This window comes from Mchenga conophoros, linkage group LG22 (assembly GCF_057382185.1).
Source record: "Mchenga conophoros isolate Kocher_MC1m ecotype Shallow Benthic linkage group LG22, M_conophoros_male_GT1.1, whole genome shotgun sequence".
Taxonomy (NCBI): Eukaryota; Metazoa; Chordata; class Actinopteri; order Cichliformes; family Cichlidae; genus Mchenga; species Mchenga conophoros.
Genome location: NC_140546.1, coordinates 1198091 through 1213090, shown reverse-complemented (window position 1 = coordinate 1213090; position 15000 = coordinate 1198091). Strand labels below are relative to the sequence as shown.

The 15000-nt window shown below is 48.7% G+C and overlaps 1 protein-coding gene across 2 annotated transcripts in view; it reads left to right on the top strand.

Annotated features, from left to right (window-relative positions):
- The window catches only part of LOC146548458 (glutamate receptor ionotropic, kainate 5-like), a 216750-nt gene that overhangs the window by 170358 nt on the left and 31392 nt on the right, over positions 1-15000 (top strand). Inside the window, exons 9-12 of one of the 2 annotated variants that reach the window (XM_085261542.1) lie at positions 183-344; positions 10329-10481; positions 12645-12749; positions 14986-15000. The exon at positions 14986-15000 is cut by the window's right edge and continues 93 nt beyond it. In XM_085261542.1, the coding sequence (XP_085117668.1) occupies positions 183-344; positions 10329-10481; positions 12645-12749; positions 14986-15000 (435 nt within the window). Of the gene's footprint in view, positions 1-182; positions 360-10328; positions 10482-12644; positions 12750-14985 lie in introns of both variants that reach the window. The other variant, XM_085261541.1, reaches the window with a different exon arrangement.

Below are 15000 nucleotides of genomic sequence, written 5' to 3'. Positions count from 1 at the left end.
GATGTTGTGCAGCCGGCAAAGAAAACTCCAATCAAGCTGTTAAAGCTGTTTGTTTCTTTGTGCTTTGTTGTTCTCTTTCTCCCTCTGCATTTCAGATTCTCCACCCCTCCGTGGTATCTGCACGTCCCAGCGGCCGCTCGTGTCTTCTTCTGTTCACTCGCTCTTTCTGTCTCTGTCTTCAGGATTTCCCCCTCCTGCGACTTGACGATGTGGTGAACGATCAGTCAAACATCGTGGGCTTCTCCATGCTGAACATCAGCCATCCTTTCTACCTGGAGTTCATCAGGAGCCTCAACCTGTCCTGGAGGGAGGGCTGTGACGTCAGCCCGTACCCGGGACCCGCGGTGAGACGGGACAGAGTACGACCCCGAGAGCGTCTCACCTCACCTCATCTACTGCCACACTATCAGAACCGTTAGAAGATATCCTCAGTGCTTAAAAGACTTCTTGTCTTTATTCAGCTTAAAGGTTCAAATGCAAATGTAGCTTTTAGAGAAGAAGCAAAAGGAGAAAGTCAGAAATGAATCGATGAAAGGTGTGAGTAGGCTTAGTTTGCACAAAGAGAGGCCGACGAGCTGCTCACGGGTCCTCGAAACAGTGCCCATTATTCACACGCAGTGAGACTGGTGTCCTTTTGACACAGTTACTGAGCAGCGTGTCTCCGCCGTACACAGGCTAACCTTCAGCCTCCTGCACAAATGTGGGTCACTGTGTCACAAGCTGCTCTTTGGTTTTCCTGAGATATGTGATGTTCGCAAACGAAGTCAGCCAATCAGTGATCTATTTATCACCGTGAAGCGCGCCTCAACATCACAGAGGCGTTGGAAGCGTTGGCTGTAAGGTGTGCTGGAAGCACAGTGCTTCGGTCAGCCATGCTGTAATATTGCAGGATAGTAATACATGTGCTGGCCCTGAGAGGAGGAGCCTGAGCTGGTCCATGAGGTGGAGACATGCCCAGTATAGTTATAGTTAACTGTTCCACCCTGGAGACCTGGAGGAGCAGTCGATAAGAACCCCCGTCTTCCTCTACAGGAGCTGAGCTGTAGGCTGACTCACTACATGGTGTTCAGGTGGATCAGGTGGACCCCCACATTTGTGCAGAGGACAGTAGATCTCTGTGCTAACTACCAACCCGACACAGGAAAGAAAGAAGTCAGTAAAGAGTAAGATTGAAGAAACGCTTCCGTCTAATGACTTCTGCACAGTTGCTTGGATACCAAGCTTCTCTTGCACGTGGGGAAAAGGCCGGCACAAATCCTGATGTTTGTGAAATGTTAGCTTGCCCTTTGCTGTGCCACAGCCACACAATATTTCAGTGTCACTGCTCGACATAATGAAGCAGCTAAATTATGATCCTGGGATAATGAGAGGTGTTAATCAGCAGATCAAGGTGTGATATTTAGAGATGCTAAGGTAAGTAAGTCATCTACAGCAGGTTCAGCCCGGAGAGCGTCTTCATCTGTCGCTGTGTCTGCGTCTTTGCCCTGATCCATAATAAATAGACACATCAGGGCAAATCTGTCCCATCAGAGCGCTTTGTCTCATCTGCAGCTCTGAGATCAGCAGAGTGATAAGGCCAGCTTTAATAAAGATAACAGTTATGACAACAACGAGTTTGCCTCAGTCACTGCAAACAGCATCGTATCCCCGGGGTTATTGCTCATATCTATTCACTTAAAGTGCCGGATGGATTTCATGATGAACTTTGTGATTGGGAAGTTTATGGATGTTACTGAACAATTAGAAAAGAAGAAAAGTTCCCAACTGAAATGACACAAAGTGAGATTTAACACCTGAGGTTTGTTTTCAGGACGAAGACAAACGGAAGCCCAAAGCAAATCACTGTCACTATGCTATACTTAAGTAGTACTGTACTTACGATTCATTTCTTGATTCATGAAATGAACTAACAGTTAATTAGAACACAAAGCAACGCGCCGAGCAGCTCAGCAACACCAACAGACCTGAGAGACCACAGAGTCATTTATTTCACAGAGGACCTCTGGAGGAGGCTGACAGGTCTGCAACCAGGAAACGCCTTCATGGATGGAAACACAGGATTTACAATAGGAAGGATGATCAGACTTAAAAGCATCTCAGACCTTACCTGCAGTAACACCTGGTTACCTGCAGTAACATCTCGTTACCTGCAGTAACACCTGGTTACCTGCAGTAACATCTCGTTACCTGCAGTAACCCTTCCTTACCTGCAGTAACCCCTCCTTAACTGCAGTAACATCTCGTTGCCTGCAGTAACCCCTCCTGACCTGCAGTAACATCTCGTTACCTGCAGTAACCCTTCCTTACCTGCAGTAACCCCTCCTTACCTGCAGTAACATCTCCTTACCTGCAGTAACCCCTCCTTACCTGCAGTAACATCTCGTTACCTGCAGTAACCCCTCCTTACCTGCAGTAACATCTCGTTACCTGCAGTAACCCTTCCTTACCTGCAGTAACATCTCGTTGCCTGCAGTAACCCCTCCTTACCTGCAGTAACCCCTCCTTACCTGCAGTAACACCTCCTTACCTGTAGTAACCCCTCCTTACCTGCAGTAACACCTCCTTACCTGCAGTAACATCTCTTTACCTGCAGTAACATCTTGTTGCCTGCAGTAACATCTCCTTACCTGCAGTAACATCTCGTTGCCTGCAGTAACCCCTCCTTACCTGCAGTAACATCTCTTTACCTGCAGTAACATCTCGTTGCCTGCAGTAACCCCTCCTTACCTGCAGTAACCCCTCCTTACATGCAGTAACCCCTCCTTACCTGCAGTAACACCTCCTTACCTGTAGTAACCCCTCCTTACCTGCAGTAACATCTCGTTGCCTGCAGTAACCCCTCCTTACCTGCAGTAACATCTCGTTGCCTGCAGTAACATCTCCTTACCTGCAGTAACATCTCGTTGCCTGTAGTAACCCCTCCTTACCTGCAGTAACATCTCGTTGCCTGCAGTAACCCCTCCTTACCTGCAGTAACATCTCTTTACCTGCAGTAACATCTCGTTGCCTGCAGTAACCCCTCCTTACCTGCAGTAACCCCTCCTTACCTGCAGTAACCACTCCTTACCTGCAGTAACATCTCGTTACCTGCAGTAACCCCTCCTGACCTGCAGTAATATCTCTTTACCTGCAGTAACATCTCGTTGCCTGCAGTAACATCTCCTTACCTGCAGTAACATCTCGTTGCCTGTAGTAACATCTCGTTGCCTGCAGTAACCCCTCCTTACCTGCAGTAACCCCTCCTTACCTGCAGTAACACCTCCTTACCTGTAGTAACCCCTCCTTACCTGCAGTAACACCTCCTTACCTGCAGTAACATCTCTTTACCTGCAGTAACATCTTGTTGCCTGCAGTAACATCTCCTTACCTGCAGTAACATCTCATTGCCTGCAGTAACCCCTCCTTACCTGCAGTAACATCTCTTTACCTGCAGTAACATCTCGTTGCCTGCAGTTACCCCTCCTTACCTGTAGTAACCCCTCCTTACCTGCAGTAACCCCTCCTTACCTGCAGTAACACCTCCTTACCTGTAGTAACCCCTCCTTACCTGCAGTAACATCTCGTTGCCTGCAGTAACATCTCGTTACCTGCAGTAACCCCTCCTTACCTGCAGTAACATCTCGTTGCCTGTAGTAACCCCTCCTTACCTGCAGTAACATCTCTTTACCTGCAGTAACATCTTGTTGTCTGCAGTAACATCTCCTTACCTGCAGTAACATCTCGTTGCCTGCAGTAACCCCTCCTTACCTGCAGTAACATCTCTTTACCTGCAGTAACATCTCGTTGCCTGCAGTAACCCCTCCTTACCTGCAGTAACCCCTCCTTACCTGCAGTAACCCCTCCTTACCTGCAGTAACACCTCCTTACCTGTAGTAACCCCTCCTTACCTGCAGTAACATCTCGTTGCCTGCAGTAACATCTCGTTACCTGCAGTAACCCCTCCATACCTGCAGTAACATCTCGTTGCCTGCAGTAACCCCTCCTTACCTGCAGTAACATCTCGTTGCCTGCTGTAACATCTCCTTACCTGCAGTAACATCTCGTTGCCTGTAGTAACCCCTCCTTACCTGCAGTAACATCTCTTTACCTGCAGTAACATCTCGTTGCCTGCAGTAACCCCTCCTTACCTGCAGTAACCCCTCCTTACCTGCAGTAACCCCTCCTTACCTGCAGTAACACCTCCTTACCTGTAGTAACCCCTCCTTACCTGCAGTAACATCTCGTTGCCTGCAGTAACATCTCCTTACCTGCAGTAACATCTCGTTGCCTGTAGTAACATCTCGTTGCCTGCAGTAACCCCTCCTTACCTGCAGTAACCCCTCCTTACCTGCAGTAACACCTCCTTACCTGTAGTAACCCCTCCTTACCTGCAGTAACACCTCCTTACCTGCAGTAACATCTCTTTACCTGCAGTAACATCTTGTTGCCTGCAGTAACATCTCCTTACCTGCAGTAACATCTCATTGCCTGCAGTAACCCCTCCTTACCTGCAGTAACATCTCTTTACCTGCAGTAACATCTCGTTGCCTGCAGTTACCCCTCCTTACCTGTAGTAACCCCTCCTTACCTGCAGTAACCCCTCCTTACCTGCAGTAACACCTCCTTACCTGTAGTAACCCCTCCTTACCTGCAGTAACATCTCGTTGCCTGCAGTAACATCTCGTTACCTGCAGTAACCCCTCCTTACCTGCAGTAACATCTCGTTGCCTGCAGTAACCCCTCCTTACCTGCAGTAACATCTCGTTGCCTGCAGTAACATCTCCTTACCTGCAGTAACATCTCGTTGCCTGTAGTAACCCCTCCTTACCTGCAGTAACATCTCTTTACCTGCAGTAACATCTTGTTGCCTGCAGTAACATCTCCTTACCTGCAGTAACATCTCGTTGCCTGCAGTAACCCCTCCTTACCTGCAGTAACATCTCTTTACCTGCAGTAACATCTCGTTGCCTGCAGTAACCCCTCCTTACCTGCAGTAACCCCTCCTTACCTGCAGTAACCCCTCCTTACCTGCAGTAACACCTCCTTACCTGTAGTAACCCCTCCTTACCTGCAGTAACATCTCGTTGCCTGCAGTAACATCTCGTTACCTGCAGTAACCCCTCCATACCTGCAGTAACATCTCGTTGCCTGCAGTAACCCCTCCTTACCTGCAGTAACATCTCGTTGCCTGCTGTAACATCTCCTTACCTGCAGTAACATCTCGTTGCCTGTAGTAACCCCTCCTTACCTGCAGTAACATCTCTTTACCTGCAGTAACATCTCGTTGCCTGCAGTAACCCCTCCTTACCTGCAGTAACCCCTCCTTACCTGCAGTAACACCTCCTTACCTGTAGTAACCCCTCCTTACCTGCAGTAACATCTCGTTACCTGCAGTAACCCCTCCTTACCTGCAGTAACATCTCGTTACCTGCAGTAACCCCTCCTTACCTGCAGTAACACCTCCTTACCTGCAGTAACCCCTCCTTACCTGCAGTAACATCTCGTTACCTGCAGTAACCCCTCCTTACCTGCAGTAACACCTCCTTACCTGCAGTAACACCTCCTTACCTGTAGTAACCCCTCCTTACCTGCAGTAACATCTCTTTACCTGCAGTAACATCTCGTTACCTGCAGTAACACCTGGTTACCTGCAGTAACATCTCGTTACCTGCAGTAACCCTTCCTTACCTGCAGTAACCCCTCCTTACCTGCAGTAACACCTCCTTACCTGTAGTAACCCCTCCTTACCTGCAGTAACATCTCTTTACCTGCAGTAACATCTCGTTACCTGCAGTAACCCCTCCTTACCTGCAGTAACCCCTCCTTACCTGCAGTAACATCTCGTTGCCTGCAGTAACCCCTCCTGACCTGCAGTAACATCTCTTTACCTGCAGTAACATCTCGTTGCCTGCAGTAACATCTCCTTACCTGCAGTAACCCCTCCTTACCTGCAGTAACACCTCCTTACCTGCAGTAACATCTCGTTACCTGCAGTAACCCCTCCTTACCTGCAGTAACATCTCGTTACCTGCAGTAACCCCTCCTTACCTGCAGTAACACCTCCTTACCTGCAGTAACCCCTCCTTACCTGTAGTAACCCCTCCTTACCTGCAGTAACACCTCCTTACCTGCAGTAACATCTCGTTACCTGCAGTAACCCTTCCTTACCTGCAGTAACATCTGGTTGCCTGCAGTAACCCCTCCTTACCTGCAGTAACATCTCTTTACCTGCAGTAACATCTCGTTGCCTGCAGTAACCCCTCCTTACCTGCAGTAACACCTCCTTACCTGCAGTAACATCTCGTTACCTGCAGTGACCCCTCCTTACCTGCAGTAACATCTCGTTACCTGCAGTAACCCCTCCTTACCTGCAGTAACATCTCGTTACCTGCAGTAACCCCTCCTTACCTGCAGTAACACCTCCTTACCTGCAGTAACCCCTCCTTACCTGCTGTAACCCCTCCTTACCTGCAGTAACACCTCCTTACCTGCAGTAACACCTCCTTACCTGTAGTAACCCCTCCTTACCTGCAGTAACACCTCCTTACCTGCAGTAACATCTCGTTACCTGCAGTAACCCCTCCTTACCTGCAGTAACATCTCGTTACCTGCAGTAACCCCTCCTTACCTGCAGTAACACCTCCTTACCTGCAGTAACCCCTCCTTACCTGCAGTAACATCTCGTTACCTGCAGTAACCCCTCCTTACCTGCAGTAACACCTCCTTACCTGCAGTAACCCCTCCTTCCCTGCAGTAACCCCTCCTTACCTGCAGTAACACCTGCTTACCTGCAGTAACCCTTCCTTACCTGCAGTAACCCCTCGTTGCCTGCAGTAACCCCTCCTTACCTGCAGTAACCCCTCCTTACCTGCAGTAACATCTCGTTACCTGCAGTAACCCCTCCTTACCTGCAGTAACCCCTCCTTACCTGCAGTAACATCTCGTTACCTGCAGTAACCCCTCCTTACCTGCAGTAACACCTCCTTACCTGCAGTAACCCCTCCTTACCTGCAGTAACACCTCCTTACCTGCAGTAACACCTCCTTACCTGCAGTAACCCTTCCTTACCTGCAGTAACATCTCTTTACCTGCAGTAACATCTCGTTGCCTGCAGTAACCCCTCCTTACCTGCAGTAACATCTCGTTACCTGCAGTAACCCCTCCTTACCTGCAGTAACCCCTCCTTACCTGCAGTAACCCCTCCTTACCTGCAGTAACATCTCGTTACCTGCAGTAACCCCTCCTTACCTGCAGTAACATCTCGTTACCTGCAGTAACCCTTCCTTACCTGCAGTAACATCTCTTTACCTGCAGTAACATCTCGTTGCCTGCAGTAACATCTCCTTACCTGCAGTAACATCTCGTTGCCTGCAGTAACCCCTCCTTACCTGCAGTAACATCTCGTTACCTGCAGTAACCCCTCTTTACCTGCAGTAACATCTCGTTACCTGCAGTAACCCCTCCTTACCTGCAGTAACCCCTCCTTACCTGCAGTAACCCCTCCTTACCTGCAGTAACCCCTCCTTACCTGCAGTAACCCCTGCTTACCTGCAGTAACCCTTCCTTACCTGCAGTAACATCTCGTTGCCTGCAGTAACATCTCGTTACCTGCAGTAACCCCTCGTTGCCTGCAGTAACCCCTCGTTGCCTGCAGTAACCCCTCCTTACCTGCAGTAACATCTCGTTACCTGCAGTAACCCCTCCTTACCTGCAGTAACACCTCCTTACCTGCAGTAACCCTTCCTTACCTGCAGTAACATCTCTTTACCTGCAGTAACATCTCGTTGCCTGCAGTAACCCCTCCTTACCTGCAGTAACACCTCCTTACCTGCAGTAACATCTCGTTACCTGCAGTAACCCCTCCTTACCTGCAGTAACATCTCGTTACCTGCAGTAACCCCTCCTTACCTGCAGTAACATCTCGTTACCTGCAGTAACCCTTCCTTACCTGCAGTAACATCTCGTTGCCTGCAGTAACCCCTCCTTACCTGCAGTAACATCTCCTTACCTGCAGTAACACCTCGTTGCCTGCAGTAACCCCTCCTTACCTGCAGTAACATCTCTTTACCTGCAGTAACATCTCGTTACCTGCAGTAACCCCTCGTTGCCTGCAGTAACCCCTCCTTACCTGCAGTAACATCTCTTTACCTGCAGTAACATCTCTTTACCTGCAGTAACATCTCGTTGCCTGCAGTAACCCCTCCTTACCTGCAGTAACATCTCTTTACCTGCAGTAACATCTCGTTACCTGCAGTAACCCCTCCTTACCTGCAGTAACATCTCGTTGCCTGCAGTAACCCCTCCTTACCTGCAGTAACATCTCCTTACCTGCAGTAACACCTCGTTGCCTGCAGTAACCCCTCCTTACCTGCAGTAACACCTCCTTACCTGCAGTAACATCTCGTTACCTGCAGTAACCCCTCGTTGCCTGCAGTAACCCCTCCTTACCTGCAGTAACATCTCTTTACCTGCAGTAACATCTCGTTACCTGCAGTAACCCTTCCTTACCTGCAGTAACCCCTCCTTACCTGCAGTAACCCCTCCTTACCTGCAGTAACATCTCGTTACCTGCAGTAACCCCTCCTTACCTGCAGTAACATCTCGTTACCTGCAGTAACCCCTCGTTGCCTGCAGTCACACCTCCTTACCTGCAGTAACCCCTCCTTACCTGCAGTAACATCTCGTTACCTGCAGTAACCCCTCGTTGCCTGCAGTAACACCTCCTTACCTGCAGTAACCCCTCCTTACCTGCAGTAACACCTCCTTACCTGCAGTAACCCCTCCTTACCTGCAGTAACATCTCGTTACCTGCAGTAACCCTTCCTTACCTGCAGTAACACCTGGACTGAAAGCTGTCCTTCAGTCACATCTGGAATCTTTGAGGATAGAGCTAAAACTACAAATAATGAGTCCAAACACTTGTGTGAGAATCACTTGTGCCGGCATGTCGGTTACAGCCCGGTGTCTCCTCAGTAAAGTTATGGTCCATGTTGGAGGAGGCGGAGCAAACCTGGGACTGGGAGTTACCAGAACTCTTCACTCTTCCTGCCTCTGATTTCACTTCGTCTATCTGTCTCTCTTCAGTCTGTAATTAGTTATTGTCATCCAGCCCTGAAACTATCGACTCGGAGAGAACTCCAATCACACTCGGTCATACATCCGTCTTCTTTATCAGCCGCTGACAGACTGTGCCGCTCTGCCTCCGTACAATTTGTCTGATTCCCTCAGAGTGTCAGTTTGATTGACAACTGACCAAACAGACCAGAACGTCAGACTGTGATAGGATCACTGAGTCGATTGCTGAGCCCAGCGCTGAGAGCCGCTGATAGCAGGAGCGCTTTAATTTTCCTCTTCTTGCTATCAATACCCCGGCGTCTTCAGCTGTAGGAGCACCAACAAACACAGCTTTTTATTCTTGTTTCTGGGAGTTTTGGTCTTGTGCAGCTTTGTGGGCTGCAGTGGGGAATGTGGAGGAGAGGACACATGCAGCAGATTGTTCTTGATGTTATTCTGATCTCAGCTTTTAAGCTCTTAACTTCACCCAGTACTCTTAATGGCTAATAGGAGTTCAATCACACTACAGCACTGTGCAAAAGTCTTAAGTCACCATTCATTTCTTTAGATTTTGCAGGAATCCTGGAGGTTCATTATAACATATGCAAACATACATGGAATAATAATAGGCAAGAACAGAGTTTGAATATTTGGTGTGAGCAGCTTCATCCTTCAGCTCAGTGTGAACTCTGAGGCTTCAGAGGCTTAACAGACAGAAACAAATGGTCAGGCACCAGGACTGGACCGACAGACGAACTTTGAAATACCGTCAGAAAGCTGAAGAACTGTTGCTCAAGAACATTTTGCTTTTTGGAAGCAAAATATGAGCAAGCAAGCTACCTGCTGAACGGCGTGATGTCAGAACTCTGTGACTCGTGTGCATCAGACAGATGCATTAAAACCAACAGAGTGCAGATGTACCGGCATCCTCCGTCATCACCCTTCGTCATTTACATGAATACAGTTGGGTTATGGACAGTCCAGATCTGTGCATCACTCATAGGGTTCAGATGTGAAACACATTAGGAAGATGTTCTCGTAGAGGCCGAGCTGCAGAGATCATTCACGAGTGTCGGACTGAGAGCGACACATTTGTGTCCGGCTGGGAGAAGCAGCTGACACTGGTTAGTCTCTCAGAGTAAAACGGCGCTGATGGAAGTCATCGTATTTATTCCTCACAGAGACGGAAAAGTTCGAGCACACAGGCAGCTCCTCCACTGCGACATCAGAGCGCTCTGCTGTGTCAGTTATTGAACCCATTCATGCTTTAATGTTTTCACCCGTGTCTGTCTCAGCTGTCGTCAGCACTGATGTTCGACGCCGTTCACGTGGTGGTGAGCGCCGTGCGAGAGCTGAACCGCAGTCAGGAGATCGGCGTGAAGCCGCTGAGCTGCACCTCCCCGCTCATCTGGCAGCACGGCACCAGCCTCATGAACTACCTGCGCATGGTAAACACACACAGACACACCTCACGCATTATCAGAGGAGGCCCACAGACATCTCACAGAAAGGCATTATGGGTAATGTAGAGATGAAGGGCTCACAGTTTACTGTCGTCTCAGCAGCAGCGAGCGCAGCTCTTCTTCTTCTGCTTCCATTCACTGAACAGGCCAAAGGATGGAAGTGCTAACAGCAGTGTTTCCAGTTTAAAAAGCTCAGACACTGGAGGATGAGCCAGTACAGCAGCACGCTGGTTTCACCTCTGTGCTGGTGTAGGTTTGGTTCCCATGCAGCCGTGTGGTCTCTGACATTTCAGCTTTTTAAAAGCTTTGAAAGCTGTTTTTTCCAAATAGGCAGGGACTCAGTAGAAGGCGTGAACTTGGCTGTAGGTGGGTGTGGATGCTGCTGGTATGAAACACTTCATATTTCAGTGGAAACACTGGCAGGGATTTGAGCTCGCAGCAGGAGCGTTCAGCACTGCAGCATTTAGAGGACTTGTTGGTTTTAACACGGCGAGCTGCTGCAGAGCTGCACCCGTGGAAGGAGGCCTCCTCCCTCCTTCCTTCTTTCATTTTCATGTCCATTTGATTTATTCCTGTCTTCCTCTTCCCCCGTCTTTGTCTGTCTGCCACTTCTTGTTTTTTCCATCCTCTGAGGATGCCGCTCCCTCTCTCCATTTGTTTTGCTTGCTCTCCGAGCATCACTTCATCATCTCTGCACTGAGCCTGGCAGCAACCAGAGACCGCGTTCCCTCTCCCCGTCTCTCTCGCCACATTGTTTTTGGGATGTAATTCATCTTGAGTGGTGCGCACGCACACACACACAGACACACACAGATACACGCACACACCCGTTCATAGTGTATGTGCACTCGATTACACATAACTCACATAAACTAAGGAACAAAATGCACGCTTGGCTGCACATCTCTCACACTTATTTGCACATTCCTGCAAACACACACACACACACACACACACACACACCAGCAGCAGCAGCGTCACTGATCTGATGAACTGTCTGTCTCTCCTGTTGTCTCAGTTTCTATTTCCAGTGTGTGTGTGAGAGCATGTATTGATATCTGTGTGGGGACCTAAATCCCAGTTCCCATGAGCTTAAAGGCGTGTTTGAGACTCAAAGTGTCAGGGTTACATTTAGGTTATGGTGATGGTTAGGCTCGGGGTTCATTGATGGTTAAGGTTAGCAGCTTGGGAAAGCATTATGTCAATGAGATGTCCCACAAAGATATGAAAACGTGTGTGTGTCAGATTAAAGTGCAGCTTGTAATAAAGCTTCACATTGAGCTGCTGTAAACATCTTTCCCAGATTTTCTGCATCCTTAACGTGAACGCCAACGCAGTCTGTTGTTCCGTATAAAGATGCCGAGTGTCATCTAGCTGCTAACAAGTCTGTGCAGCTAATCCGGCTAACAGTTTACTGGAGAGAGAGTCCAGGGTGTGAAGCTCTCACCCTCAGGTTAGCACTGACAGGATGGTTTGCAGTCACTCCATGCAAAGACTGTATATAAAAGATGACTGTAGCCTTTGGGTCTGAATAGTAAAGCTGATGTGGAAGTGCCGCTTGAGCAGCAGGAGGCGACTCTGGCTGTACAAAGAAGTGTACGGCTCACTGATTTATGGCCTCCATAAGCGCCGTCCTAATGAGTCAACGAGCTCGTTTGCTAGTTTGAGGTCTTACTGAGTGCGGACATTAAGGTCCTCTTTCACTAAAACAGATGATAAAGCAGGTCATGCTTCAGGGTGGGGGGCGTGGTTAATTTTCCCACCAGGAGAAACCGCACTGATGAGCTGAACTCAGTAGTAATTTCATCTCTTTAAACTTAAATTAGCCGCCCTGCCTCAGGGCGTGTTACCTCATGATGACACATGACCACCTTAGGTGCCCGTCACAAAGATGGTGACATCAGCGGGTGATGTCACTGCAGCGTCATGCTGTTCTTTACATGTCGTTATCAATCAGGAAATAGATGTGCTTTTATTTTCCTTCTTATTCTTCACATTGAAGCTGAGTAGAATTCAAAGTAGACTAACGTTTGTATTCCATCTACTGATATTATCTTATTATTACTTTAATATAGCACAACGTTCAGTTAGCTTTGCACCTAGCTAACCTGCTAACCTGCTCTTTGGTGTTTGCCCGTGTGTCATCAGGTGGAGTATGACGGTCTGACAGGTCACATCGAGTTCAACAGCAAAGGCCAGAGAACCAATTACACCCTGAAGATCCTGGAGAAACACCCTGCAGGCCATAAAGAGGTCAGAGGTCAAATAGGGTCAAGTGGGGAGCTGACAGGAAAGAGATTAGGTCATCATTCAGCCGCAGAGATGTAAATTTGTGCCTTTAGATCAGGCGGGTGGATGAGCGTGGATGTTCTACGCAGTGACCTTAAAAGTCGTGCAGGATGCGCCGTCTGCCCTGCAGTAAACCCTTCTCTCATTCGTCGATAAAATCAGTGCAAACCAATTTTTTCCTGAAGGCTCGGCGCACATTTACGACCTCATACATATATTAAAAGGTTGCAGATCAATGGAGGTCAGCCCGGGGTCAGGTGGGCTCGTGTACCAGGGGTGAAGCTTCCCGTGAGAAGTAACGAGACAGTGCGTGATTTACGCTGCAGCTCAAACACAAGAGCGCGCTCGTGCTCCCCGGAGGATGAGCCACTCCTTCGATAAGGTCGTTGCTTCAGGCTGCTCTGCTTCCTGCATCGAATCCAAATTGATTTTCATCCTGATAGATCTGCTGCTCTCGCTAACTCTGACCTCATTTACTCTGTGGCGTCTACTGAGGTCCAGATTCATGCATTCTAGTCAAACCCATTTAAGTTTGCTTCACATTTTCAGGAGCCGAATGGATTCACACAGTTACCTCAGCACTGTGCTGCTGTTATGGACATTATCCATGTTTCTAGTGTAATCATGAAACAATCAAGTTATTCTTTGACACAGTTTGGTCCATAATCAGCTGGACACACACACGTTTGTAGTTTTGTCTCTGCACTGCACCACACAGGACTGAAATCAAACAAAAGTGCAGACTTTCAGCTGTAATTCGAGAGTCTGTGTTTTTAGCTTTTCACTGTAACTTTAAGAATGCGGTCCAGGAGGCCACCAGGCAGCAGTGAGGTCCAAAGGAAGGAAAGCACGAGCAGCTCGAAACACGTGAAAGACACCTGAGGTGCACGAGAACCACTGAAACACTGAGAAGCTCTAACTATCAGCTGAGCCTCGGGTGTGTTTGTTTATGGAACCCAAGGAGCCAGAAATGGATGTCGATGTCAGACTTAACAGGATTGAGGATATCCCCGTTCCTGCAAATCAGAGTTGAGTTTAAAGCTGTCTGAAGCCTGAGCCGGTGCTTACACGGATTACTTATACTCTCCTCGCTGTTTCACTGCAGCAGTTTGCATGAATATTCAGTGATATGAGTACACTTCCCCTTTAATGCAACCTTACGCTTGTGTAGCTTCAGGTATCAAAGCAGCCTCATCCAGGTGGGCTTCCCAGACTAGGCCAGGACACTGTGTGCTTGCAGCAGGAGCAGCGTTGGAATGAAACGCTCAACGGCTCTTTAGTATTAATGTCATGGTGGAAATCCTGCGTGATGACCCTCAGCGAATGTTTTTCAGGGGTAAACAAAGCAAAGGCAAAGATAGATGAGACATGCTGGACGTGAATTAAAGCCGAGAGGACGGAGGCGTGCGGATGGAGACGGGAGTGGTGCTCGCTCTCCATCAGCCAGTCCTCTGGGTGACAGCTCGTCTCCTCACAGCTAAAACATGCACAGCAGCGGGCGAGCGGTCGGCTAAGGTCGGGAGTTTGGGAGATGGGATAGGATTGGCGTGAGGTCAGCGTGTAGGTGTTTACAAGCTTATTTAACCCAGAGGACGAGGTGGGAGGAGCCAGATCCTCCTCTATTGATCCCAGCATTGAACCTGCAGCAGCAGCAGCGTTCAGCTCCCTCCTCCTCGTGTTTTATTATCCCAGACTGGTTTTTAATCCTTCCTCTCTGGGTCGTCTTTGTCATCTAACTCGACTGTTATGGAGACGTAACAGACGTGTGAGCACTCGCAGGTTTGTCTCTGACAGTGTTCGACCGCAAACACGTCATCGACTAATCCGTGTGTCGTGATTTATTTGTTTTCGAAGTCAAGCCGACTGTAAGAGAAAAGTCGTCTGCAGGCTTGAACAAATGGAAACTGGAGCAGTGAATTCTGTAACGTTAACCAACTGTCGCACGGCCTGTGACCTTTAACCTACGGTGCTTAAGCAACATCTCCTGACTTGATAGAAAGAAAAAAGCCTAAAAGCAGACAGACACGCTGGTGATGTCATCAGACTAATGGAGGCCCAGTCTTTGGAAGAGCGTCGGCCTTTTTCTGGTCTGAACTTTGACCCTGACAGAAAAATCACGTTTTCCACCTTAGAAACACTTTTCCTCCCGTCCTCGGTCTCTCTGTTTCTGCTTCTAACTCCTCTGTCGCCCCTCCTTTAGATTGGCATTTGGTAC